Source organism: Aquila chrysaetos, chromosome 26, assembly GCF_900496995.4.
Source record: "Aquila chrysaetos chrysaetos chromosome 26, bAquChr1.4, whole genome shotgun sequence".
NCBI lineage: Eukaryota > Metazoa > Chordata > Aves > Accipitriformes > Accipitridae > Aquila > Aquila chrysaetos.
The window spans coordinates 6,794,661-6,807,465 of NC_044029.1; the positions used below are offsets into that span (position 1 = coordinate 6,794,661).

The window sequence follows — 12,805 nt, forward strand, 5'->3', positions numbered from 1 at the left end:
ATTGCAGAGTAGGCAGAGGATTTTTGAGGTTGTATACTCTACCATAACATGTTATCAAATAAATTATGCTCTGTATGACCTGAAAAGTTTTTCCTTTGATTTTTATTTCACTTTTCCTTTTTTTCTGAAGTTTGAAGAGCAGAATCCAGAGAACATGACCATCCCCATAGGATTTACATAATTCAGTTGTATAACTCAGCGGTCTCTCACCGGGGAGAATGGCTAATGGTATTAGGCAAATCAGTGTTACAATTTTCTTGACTAGAGCACAAGAGCAATATAGGAATTTTCTTCTGAGAATATGCTGAGAATACAATTCAGATAAAGTAATGACAGGAATTTTTTTTTGAGATGTTCAGGCTGGCTCTGCCCCACTTGAGTTTGTCCAGATTTCTTGAAGGTCAGTTCTGCAAGCAAACCTCCTCTATGCCTTATCTGGGATGGACAGTTTGAGAAAAGATATGCCGCTCCAGTTAATTTCTGCTGCTGGTTTTAATGTCCGAGGAGACAGAGGCAGGCTAATCAATAGCCTCTCTTTTTCAGCTGATGTTCACCTCTGTAGAACTTTGTTGCTATCTTTCCCTTCTCCTCTATAGACAGATTTCTTCCACGGTAAGCTAGCATTGGTTCTGCTTGACCGATGTTTTCTTTTAGTGTGCCGAGTCTACCAAATGTAAGTAAAATTCAAGCCCCTATAGTCAGAACCTAGAGTTTGTAAACAGTGTATGAGATAGAGCTATATGTAGTATATAAGATACAGACTTTTTGTTTTCTTCCTTTTTACTTCTCTCTATCATGACTCTAGAAAACACAGCTGAATTTCAGAGATAAAAAGAACATTTGTGTAAAAACGTGCAAAATGTCAACCAGAAAATCTCAGAGGCTTGAAAATGAGTTGCTATTTAATTATGAGAACGCTCCTTTCTAAACTAAAGAGGCTGTTTAATAATGTACTAAATGCACTTTGCTTGACCCAGTATATCATACCGTACGTGCTTAGACATTTGCTGTTTGCATAAATCACACAAACTTCTAGTGCTACCAGTCCATTTTCCTTTCTGTATCTAATCACCTACACTTTTCCAGTGCTTACAGTTTGGTTCTTTTCCTGTAATCTGACAATACACCCACCATTCGAGCTGCAGACACCAAATCTTGAAATGAACTAAAACTAGGTGGATGGTGTCTAAACTAGCAGTCTCCTGTGGCTCACTTTGCATTTCAGAGGGTGGATCCCAGGGTGACTCTGCAGGACTTTTCACATCCTGCTCTTGATTAAATAACTGGAGGGCCACATTTTAGTCTCAGCATGCATACAGCTCCTTGTGAGGGGAATGGGATTGCTTGTGTACATAAAAGCCTAGAATTTAGGCTCTTCCATATAAAATGTAAAAAGCTATCAAGAAATGGTTACACCAAATAACACCCAGCTAGACTTCAAGGTACAAGGGTTTGATCTTCCTGAAGCTAGCGGGACCTTTCCAGACAGACATTAGAAGCGAAGTCAGGCTTATTTTGTTAAATAAACCTCCCTGAAGAGGCCTCATGTTGGTCATTCATTAGTGGCAAGGCAGAGTGTCTATCTGCAGTCAGTGGGATGTGTCTTATGGAACTTAAGCAAATGCATGAAGTGACACGTATATTCTCTTCCAAAGAATTACTTTGTGTTACAAAATAAGACCTTTAAAAATTGATAAACCCAAAACTTTGAAGTGCGGGAAAGAGAAAATTCTCTACAAATGCCGAAAAGAGAATTAGTGTTGGAACTTTTCAACACAGCTGTTTCAGAAATGGGAGGAGCATCCTTGTGGTCAAAAATTTCCTGTGAGATTTTGTATGAAGTGCACCTCGTGTACACAGCGCTTTGAAGTATCTGTTCTGCTATTTAAGGTGCTGTTATGTAGGTGGTGCATAAAAGTGCTCTTGCTAATAGTGTTGCCCTGAAGATAGTTTTCTGCTATAAATCTGTCTTCACTAACGAGAACATCTGTAATTACAGAAGAGGCACTTGGCTTCTTTAGCAGCTCCAGCCTGCAAGGGATCAGCATAGCACTGACATCATTGCTGTCTCTTCTTATTGGCTTTATTTTGGGAGCCATATACTGGAAGGTAAGAAATATTGCATTTAATTGTTTACATAGTGATACTACATTTCATAGCTATGGGGAGGCGGGAAGAACAGAACCATTCTGCATTTGAAAGCAAGAGACATCTCTTTTGATCTTCGCTGAACTATGTGACATGCCAATGTAAATCTATGTTGTCAAATTCTTGAATTCCACCACCAAAGTGCAAATCCTGTCTTATCAGCATGATAACTGTCTAATTGGAAATTAAAAACAGGGGATTACCTCAATTTCCCAGTTCTCCTATTATATCTCAAGAAGAGGATTCTTTTGCTTTTGCCCCTTGTGCCTCTGCCTACAATACAAAGGCTTTGATAGTAAAATTATACCAGTAGAAGATGTATGTTAGACGTCAAGATTTGGCCTACAATTTGCAAGATGACCTTGGTAATGAAAATCTGAAGCAAACTGAAACATACAACAATTGTTTAGGGCGTTGTTAAAGAAAGCTTTAGAATATTTATATTTAATGCATTTTCTCCCTAGAAAACACATCCCAAATCCAGACCAGAAAGTGATGAAACTACACAGTGTCATGACTGTCAAGAGGAAAATGAGATAAGGTATATTGTTTCACTTTATATACGTATATAGAAATGTGAGTTTATCTTTGAGAGCGACTTCCTGAAGGTTTCTCTCTAGCTCTGAGACAAACACCAAAAAACCCAAACACACGTTCTTGCTGTAGAGGCAATATGTGTGCTTAGGGTGTGTCCTTTAAAGAAGCTTCTAGTTTGAATATCAAAATTGATATGGAGAGGATTTCTGCACAGAAAATTTTATTAAGGGGACATTACCTTTACTTTATCTGTCCTTACTCCCACTGTGAGAAAGAATTGCTGAGACCCATAGGGGAAGCAACAAAAAAAAAAAAAAAGAGAATTTTGTTATTTGCTGTGTGGTGTAAAGCTAGGTTGATATTATGTAAATAAATAGGAAACAATGTCTTCCTGGCTGTGCTCCTAAATACTTCTAAATATTTTTTACATTAACATTTTTATGTTCTTTCACTTTTTTACGTTCCCCAGGGTATGTGTATATAAGCATCTATGGTTTCCGGGTCTGTTTTTTAATGTTCGTAGAAAGTTAATGAGAACTCATTCAAATCCTAATAACTTCCTAAGGTCATCCTGGAACGATTCACGGCTCTATTCATACTTAAACTCTTCTTTATCTGATTTTAAAGCAAAAAAATTTCTCTGTAACTCAATCAAATATACCTTAGAAATAACAGTTGAAGACATTCAAAGTTGCTCAGGCATGACTTGGGCAAAGAAGTCTGTGAAATTCAGAGAAGGACTTAGGGATATTTTAAGTTAGAATAGTTCATGCTAAAGAACTTTGAGAATATCATCTAACCTCATATTTCAGGGTGTTTGCTCAAATTTTAACTATGAGAGATTAAGGGGAAGATCTGATGCAGATGGCAGAAGGTCACATCTTATCGTGTAGGCTTCTCACACTGTGCAAAATGCCTGGTGCTGCCCGCTGTTGAAGGCAGAAATAGGCAAGGTTCTGATCTAGCAGTTTGATCACAGGAGCTGAAATTTTCAGTGTTTAAACTTTCTAGAATAATACATTCTTAAATTTTCTTCATGTACAGTACATAGAATGGAAGACTGTGTATTCACCACATATATTAGTTGCTACAAATAACTCATCCTGCACTTCATCCTCACAGGTATTAAAACTTGTGAAATGGAACATGCATCTTCCTTTTAACTTCACAGGAAATATAAAACATTGTTTTATAGGAAGGAAAGAGGAAACAATTAGTTAAATGCAGGAGATGGCCTTAACAGGAACTATAAACAGGTTACATTCTCCATCAGATGTCTTCTTAAATATACGGCATATGTTTTTTTTCTCCCTCCTCCCTGAGAAATTTGTAATATTCATATGTAACTAGGAAGACCTAATAGCAAACATAAATTCAAATACATTGGGTTCCCTTTTATTGTAACTAATGGATAAACCCTTCCATTCTATTTCCTTGAAACACTAGCGTTGTAGTAATAAAGTACCTTTTTTTTCCAGTATGTTGCAGCAAAAAGAAAAGGAACATCTACAAGTGTAGCTGTTGCTTTTTCTCCCTCAACACTGTTACTGTTTTGTGTACTGGTAAGTTGTTACGGTTGAGAGTCTTACCATAGGCTTAATAACTTTTGGCTGCTGAAATATAAAGTGATTCAGAGTCCATTTTGGGAAAAAAAAAAAAATAAAACAAAAAAAAAACCAAAACTTGTTATCAGTAGGCTTCATTTGTACCTAACATCTCTAGCAGCTAATGTAATTAATCCTGTAGCATTAATTTAGGCATTCGATTTTTAAACTGAATGTTACAAAATGAAATATGCTGGAATTCCAAAATGAAGGACAGCTACTGCTTCTCCTTTTTGGCATGAGAGCCGATATGGAGAAGTCTTCAGCTGTTGTCCTACAGCTGTTTCAAAGCAGCATGACCTAAAAAACACAATCCTTAAACTAGCAGGTGAGTGTTAGGAAAACAGGCGGAGTAGAGCTGAGCTTCTATTAATTGTTGCTTACTCGGCACACTTTGCAGTCTCTGTAGCCTTATCAGATACATCATCCTTGCTTTAGTATGTAAGAGTGAGCAGCAAAGGTGAGCGAGCTTTCTCATCTCAGCTGTCCTCTGCAGAGTGGTGCACGTCTCTGGCAAGGGGCTTCTTCCCGCAGGAGTCGTGCTGTACGTAACCCACAGCATCTCTGGCGAGGGTCTGGAAGATTCAAGCAGTGCTGAATGCTTCATTTTATATTGTGAGTGGAAAGAGCAGCGTAAGAATATAACAGTCAATCCAGGTCTTGCAGTTCATCCTGGAGCAGTCATTCTCAGGTGTATTCCAGAGTGTTTGTTGTGATCAAGTTAGCTACAGCTTGAGAGATTTCCAGTCTCCTTAACTGCTTTGTTCTAACATCTGCTTACTGGGAAGGGAAACCATCACTGCATTGGACAATTCATTTGATTTTTCCAAAGATGTAAACTCAGTTTGGTATGGGCTTGTCCAGATGACTTCAATGGGAAGTTTTCTGTCGGGGATTGCCAGATACCAAAATGCACAAACGTAACAGTTCTGTAAAACCATCAGAGTTGTTTCATCACCATAGCTGACATCAGTGAGCTTTTGCAGGCAAGTGTGTTCTTGGGCCAGGGAAGTACATCTTCTAACAATGATTTTTCAGGCAGAATAAAGGAATGTCTATGCAGGTGTCATCGAATTTATCTATTTCCAAAACTATAAGAAAAAATATCTATGTTTTATGTCTGTGAAAAGCTCTACTGTTTAGTAATACAGAGAGGAAAATTAATCAGCAAAATTATAATTTGTTTTTCTCTTCAGGCAGGTAACAGTTCCATGTTCGCTTCATAAATGAAGCAGCTTTAAGCACATTCGTATTCCTTCTGGAGTGACAGACTGAGTCTGCATCTGTTGTTGCTGCCCATGACTCCATAGACATGATATAGAAATGAGGACAATTTGTGTTTGTTACTGTGAAACCAACACTGAATTGAACAACGACAAGAAGAGTGTGCACTTAGCAGGACTGTATCTTATGTGAATATCTACCTTGTGTGGCATTTGGGGATTTTTAATGCATTAATACTTGCAGCTGACTCTGGCAAACATGTCCTGAACAAAAAGCATCTTTCAAATGCCTCCAACTATGTGTAATCATTGAAAGTCATAAATAACTTTGCATCCTTAATTTAAGTTCTGTGACCTCTACCTTACCTTGGTGTCTTCAGGTGGAGTTCTCTGACAGAAAACGCAGAAATGGATACAGATAATATACTCCTCAATATTGTATATAAAACTTGAAAGCAAAGTCATGCCATGGACCCATGTTCTAGCCTTTTACTTATAAGAAGCTGTGTTTATGCCTGGCAAAGGCCGTGTGTACAGCAACACGTGGTCTCTGTCGGGTGCCAGGTGGCTGGTTGCCCACCCCAGAAAGCCTCAAGAATTCGTCAGTGTTGGTGGTCTCTGTTCAGGAGGAGCAAATACTGGATGAAGACAAAGTAAACAGGAGGTGAATGTACCTCATGGAGCTTCGAACCGTTAAGAGTAACTGCTGGGTATGTGAACACTTGTGAAATTTCTAGCCATGCCAAGGGAAGGGAAAGTAAAGAGTCTGAATTGCGTTCAAACATCAGAATAAAGACAAACCCATGAAATGCATTTTAAATGCTGAAGATGCATGCCATTGATACTTTGTCTTTAAATGTATAGCATAGAAAATCTGAAAAATCCTGAGAGTGTATTTAGCTTTTACTTACATCAGCTGTAATTAATGTTTGCATTGTGTTTTAAGTGATTAGTAAGCTTTAATATCCTGGCATTCTCCACTCTTAAAGTTAATTCTCTTGAAACAGAAGAAAAAGGCTTTTTTCCCCACTTGTCTTCTGCATCTATTGCTGTTCTAGCAGCCATGGAATCTGTACAGGACTGATGTACAGACATGCATTTTCAAGTAAATCCTAAAAATACTATGGTAAAAGTTACAAGTGTAGTTGTACATCTTTTCATCTTGGCTCTTTCCAGATAAGGGGTATGAATTATTTATCTGTATTAGGGGTTTGCACTTCAGAAGGTAAAGGTGGCTCACTTCAGATGACAAACTGTCAACTTTCATTAAACTGACCAGGTCAGCAAGAGTTTTAGTTTAAGTAACTTGAAAACTTAAAAAAAAAAAAAAAAAACAAAAAACAAACCACCACCCTTTTAATGTTTTGCATAAAGTTGAAGTTCTCTTTAAAGTATGTAGTTACTTAATTTTTTTTTAAGAATTCTTGTGGAAATTTTAATCGTCTGCTGAATTTTGAGAACCATGCATAAAAAGAATATGACATACATATAATATATACGTGTGTGTGCGCGTGTGTGTATTATTGGTAAAACTGATTCAACTTTCATACTTACCAAAAAGAAAAAACCTCAAAACCTTACTACATTTGATGACAGAGCTTATGTGTGCATGTAGCCACTCTGTGTGGAATTTTGACCTTACTGAGGTCAATGTTGAAACTTCTTGTGAATTCATTGATACAAGGATTTGATCATGTGGAACTAATTTTTATTTATACTGAGGCCATTTTGTACTTCCTGGTGTCAGAAAAGGGTCCTCGAGTCCTGCTTAGCTGGTATAAATTAGCATAGTTCCATCAACATGAACAGAGCTTTGGGATTTGCATCATCTGAGGAACTTCTCTTAGACTAGATCAAAAGAAGCTTAGTGTGAGAATTAGGCCTTCATTTTTATTCAGAAGATGCTGGAGCTCACCACTTAATAAGAAATAATCAAGGTTTCTCATCACTTCTAAAAAGCAAGTACATTCCAAATTTTAGGTGTGCAAAAATCAAACAATTCCCCATCTGCAGCTCAGTCTCGCTTGACATTGTGTAGTTCTTCAGTCACAAGGCGCTCAGACTTTGTGTTTCAAACTTATTTAAGAGTCACCCTGAAAGAAATGTCAACATGACCTAATTGATGGGAAATTTGCACCTTCTTGGTAATGCGGAGAATACCTGCGTACTGATTTTGACAGAGTGGAAAAGTATCCATAGTAAATGGAAGCAATTATCCTTACACATTTTACAAAAACCATAAATACTTCATGTTGCTATACAGGACGTTCTCAAAGCAAGCTTATGGATTTAAAGTTTTCCAGTATTTTTCTTAGATTCAGTTAAATAAAAATCTTGTATTTATTAACGTTCTTTGTTCAAAAGAATGTTAGTTTTCCTAAATGCGTTTTTTCCGGAAAATCAAATACATGGTAATGTTTCACATTGGTGTGCCCCAAATTATACTTTGATATTCAAAATGCACAATGTTTTAGGCTCCTTAGTCTACTGTTCAATACTGTAAAAAATATCAGTTGTAAATTGAAACATACATTAAATCCAGATAGACCTTCCAAGAGTAACATCTTAAAATAGTAGCTAAGTCACTTTCAAATAATGTCAGATACTTTAATCTCTTCCAAGGAGCAAGGCAAATTTAAGGCTACGTGAGAACAGAAAGAAAATTCATGTATAAACCTTCCAACTTCACATCACAAACGTCATTCTTTGAATATGCACCAAAGTAGTACAACACATGGAGTAGCAGAACTGTTGTTGGAGCTCATGGTTTTCCTGTTCTCTGCACCCCCTTTTGAGAGATCTGAACAAAACATTGGGTGTTCTCAATCATTTTGCAAAGCAGAAGACACTTCTAGACATTCATGGATACAGTGGATGGCATGGCACTTGGAAATGTGATCGTGAAATTATTTGAAAATTTCTGTGCCCAATTTGTCTACCCACTGAGGAGGCCCTTATTTTGAAAGACTACTGACTTGTGGGACATCTTTGAAATAAATGAAAATAGAATAAGTTACAGTTCAGTGGGAGTAGGGATGGCATAAATAGTCCTTTAATTACTACTTTATCCAGTTGTAAGTTATTTAACTCCTGAAGAGTGATCAGTTTTTCAGTCGCCTTTTTGGGTAGACAGAGCCCATGTATTAACGCAGTTAGAAAATGAACACCCTTTCTCTAAAATGAAATTGGGGAGAAGCGAGTGTTGTATTTTTTATACAAAAGTCAACCAAATTTGTTTTTCAGGTATCTGTGGTTTTGTGAGAAACTAACATTTTTAGGTTTCCTTTGGAGTAGTTGAACTTTGCATGCAATTAGTAGTGGCCTTGTGAGAATAAAAAGCAGATAGTTATATACTGAGTAACTCAATGTGCTACTTTAGATGTGTGTTTACTTGAATAAATTAATGGTACTTATTTCATCACAAGGTCATTTTATAAGTAAGCTTATAAAATGTGCTACACTATGGAGTATGTGTACAACCTGCACATTTTTTAAATTCTGATCTTCACCAGCTCTGTTTTCTCTGTTGCTCTCTCTTTGTAATATGCTGAAACTGTTCAGTACTAACAATACAACTATTAAATTGAAAAGCTAACTGTATATATAAAATACAGATATTTTGAGTTAGATTTACATTTAAGAATTATCCAACTTCAATTCAGGAATCTGATTCAACTGTCTATTAAATGCAGATCTACAGTAATGGTGGCATGTTGCTATTATGTTATCAAATTGATGGAACGCGGAAACTTCAGACTCTTTAGTGATAGAGACACAGACGTTTGCTGGTTGTATCATGGGCAAATTCATTTATTTCAGTGTAAATGTCAGCACAGTCTTGCATAGTTACATTCTGACTGAAGGTAATCAACAAAGTTTATAAAATGTGATGTGTATGTATATATGTGTCCTCTTAAAGATAGATGTTTTCCCAAATCCTTTTTTATACCAGTTCAAATTTGGAATTTACATTATATACATATACTTTATTGTTCTAAATAAAGATATTATGCACTGCCAAATAATCAGTATATTGCATTGTGTCAGTCCCGCGAAAGACATTTTTTTAAGTCCTGTCATCTCCTGGAAGAATTTTCTGCTAGAATGTATGCTATTAAGATGCAGACTCCTTCATAATACATTTCATTTCTTAATCATGCATTTTGAAATCTTGTGCCACCAAAGTATATGTCCTCATTATCAGCCTTCAGTGCTGATCCGTAATGCATCTGTGATTATGAAAATTATTCAACTTCAGAATTAAAGGCTTCTTGTAGCTCCTTAATGAGCTTAAATTTGTTTGTGCCCTGCTTTAGGCAGTTTTTCACATCCCATTCTTTCTATTAGCCACATATTGGGATTTTAATTTATTTTACCACTAAAAAGTCTGAATGTTGTTGATGCACTTCTTTTGCAGTAAGTGACATTTACCAACTCAAAAATCTAGTACAAATAACAGGGGTTTTCAGCTGAGCCCAGAGTTTATCCCGTAAGGATGGCATCCTTCCTTTCAGGTTTCAACGGTTTATTGTGGCTTTTCAGTAAGCAGCCCAGGACGGGGAATGAGGTTGGCAGGAAAACCTGCTCAGGGATCTCTGGCACCTCTCCGCTCCTGGGAGAGAACGAAAGGATGCCAGCCTACGGGGAAGAGGTGACCCTGCTGAGGCTTTCACCCTACCTCAGAGAGAGGTAGGAAACCTGGGAGAAAGAGAGGCGAAGCTGCGGTAGGCAGATACAGGGGTTTACAAATAGGAGTGAGGTACAGACAGGACTGATAAGAAGGAGCAGAGAGCAGGGTTAATGGGCTGGGAGAGGGGAACAGGATTTGGGGATGGCAGAATTTCAGGCACGGACAAGAATGAGAGATGCGGCTGTTGGTGTGGACACAGTAAGAAATGCAGAGCTGACGGGCTTGAAGAAGGCCGTGCCCGCGGAGCAGCACTGGTGGCTCAGGTGGGTCGGAGGTGCCGTGGGCACTCGGTTCAGCCAGGGCTGGGGGAGCACCACGTAGCTGCAGAGGTTGGAGATGAGCGTGCTTCGTGTGGAAAGCGGCATTAATGTAACAAAAAGGAGGCAGACTTGACCTGGAAATTCAGGAAGGCAGAATTAACAGCAGGGTACCTGGAAATGAGATGTGAGAGCTCTTAGCTAACAAAACCAGCTCCTGCCTTCAGCGAGAGTTGTAATTGGTAATCTGGTTCAATGCACACGTGGAGATCGGTGATGAGTGGTGTCCCTCAGGGGTCTGTACCGGGACCAGTACTGTTTAATATCTTCATCAATGGCATAGACAGTGGGATTGAGTGCACCCTCAGCACGTTTGCAGATGACCCCAAGCTGAGCGGTGCGGTTGACATGCCTGAGGGACGGGATGCCATCCAGAGGGGTGTGGACAAGCTTGAGAAGTGGGTCCATGCGAACCTCATGAGGTTCAACAGGGCCAAGTGCAAGGTCCTGCACCTGGGTCAGGGCAACCCCCGTACCGATACAGGCTGGGGAATGAAGGGATTGAGAGCAGCCCTGCTCTCTGAGGGCTGAGAAGGACTTGGGGGTACTGGTGGATGAAAAGCTGGACATGAGCCGGCAACGTGTGCGCTCGCAGCCCAGAAAGCCAACCGTATCCTGGGCTGCATCAAAAGGAGCGTGACCAGCAGGTCGAGGGAGGGGATTCTGCCCCTCTGCTCCGCTCTGGTGAGACCCCCCCTGCAGTACTGCGTCCAGATCTGGGGTCCTCAGCACGGGAAGAACACGGACCTGTTGGAGCGGGTCCAGAGGAGGGTCACCAAGATGATCAGAGGGCTGGAGCACCTCTCCTATGAAGACAGGCTGAGAGAGTTGGGGTTGTTCAGCCTGGAGGAGAAGGCTCCAGGGAGACCTTGTAGCAGCCTTTCAATATTTAAAGGGGGCTTATAAGAAAGGTGGGGACAGACTTTGTAGTAGGGCCTGTTGCAATAGGACAAGGGGTAATGGTCTTAAACTAAAAGAGGGTAGATTTAGACTAGATATAAGGAAGAAATTTTTTATGATGAGGGTGTTGAAGCCCTGGCCCAGGTTGCCCAGAGAAGTGGCAGATGTCCCATCCCTGGAAACATTCCAGGTCAGGCTGGACGGGGCTCTGAGCAACCTGATCCAGTTGAAGATGTCCCTGCTCGTTGCAGGGGGGTTGGACTAGATGATCTTTAAAGGTCCCTTCCAACCCCAACTATTCTATGATGCTATGATTCTATGAATTGTAACACTTAGATGGAGTAAAGAGTAAAAGTGAAAGGCTGGGAACAGAGATGTATCTCTTCAGCTGAAGAGACACCACCATAATGATGCTGGTAGTCTGACTTAGAATTTTTGGTGCCTTACGTAATGCTGACTAGCTACTCTCCCCCCCCCCCCCCCCCCCCTTAATCTTAACCCTTGAGACTTAAATGTGCTAAAGGATCGAGAGCAATATTTACCCTCAGTTTTCAAATTTCAGTGTCTTCAAAACAATGAATGTAACTATCTTGTTCAGTGGATGAAAACAAAGGCAATCTTTGTCCAAGCCACGGAGAGCATTAATAATGGCATTTTCCTACTTCTGTCATGCAGAAAAACAATGCTTATTATAATAAACTGCTGTTTCCTGATAGAAATATTTTTGAATAGCCTAACACTTCCGTGAAGTGACAGTATTTTAGATCAGCTGGATATATACACACTCCACATAGTTACACTCCAGTGTAATTGTATTCCATGTTAACAAATGTGTGTTACTAAACATATTTTTTCCCCAACTTTCTGAACGGTGATACGTAAGATGTTTTCAGTTTTAACAAGATGGGTTGTTTCAGGATTTCACACTACAGTAACAATTTCTAGAACCACTTCCTTACTACTCTTCATGTAGCTGTTGATGATAAATTTTCTTCCAAAGTTCCAACGTTTCTAAATTGGATTAAGTTTCCCAATAACTACACTGAAGCATGTGCTAACACAATCGAGTTTCGTGTTGTTATATGCTTAAAGGAAATTACTATGTGCTGGTGCATAGTAGAAAATAAGGCTAAATTAAAGCAGACTGCCAAAATTGTGAAGAGTGAGGGAATGGAAGTTTAGCCCTCTTTTTCCTCCGCCATATCCCGAGGAAAGTTATTTCAACACATAACAGGAAAAATCCCAAATGTGATTACAGTTCCCCTGACTTGTGGCCCTTTCTGCAAGATCCCACGATAAGCAAGCAGGAACTAAAAATATAGATTAGACTTTTTCGAGACAGACGTGAGCCTTGGGCTTCTGGCCAGTCACAAAATACAGGGACAA

At 39.2% G+C, this 12,805-nt stretch overlaps 1 protein-coding gene across 2 annotated transcripts in view; it reads left to right on the forward strand.

The window, feature by feature from the left end:
- KITLG (KIT ligand) overlaps nt 1-9,673 on the forward strand; it is a 57,272-nt gene extending 47,599 nt beyond the window's left edge. For both annotated transcript variants that reach the window (XM_030002778.1, XM_030002777.1), the window contains 4 exons: nt 2,000-2,109; nt 2,613-2,689; nt 4,164-4,247; nt 5,486-9,673. In XM_030002778.1, coding sequence (XP_029858638.1) covers nt 2,000-2,109; nt 2,613-2,689; nt 4,164-4,203 — 227 coding nt within the window. In that variant the 3' untranslated portion in view covers nt 4,204-4,247; nt 5,486-9,673. The remainder of the gene's footprint in view (nt 1-1,999; nt 2,110-2,612; nt 2,690-4,163; nt 4,248-5,485) is intronic.
- Nucleotides 9,674-12,805: the final 3,132 nt, after the last annotated feature.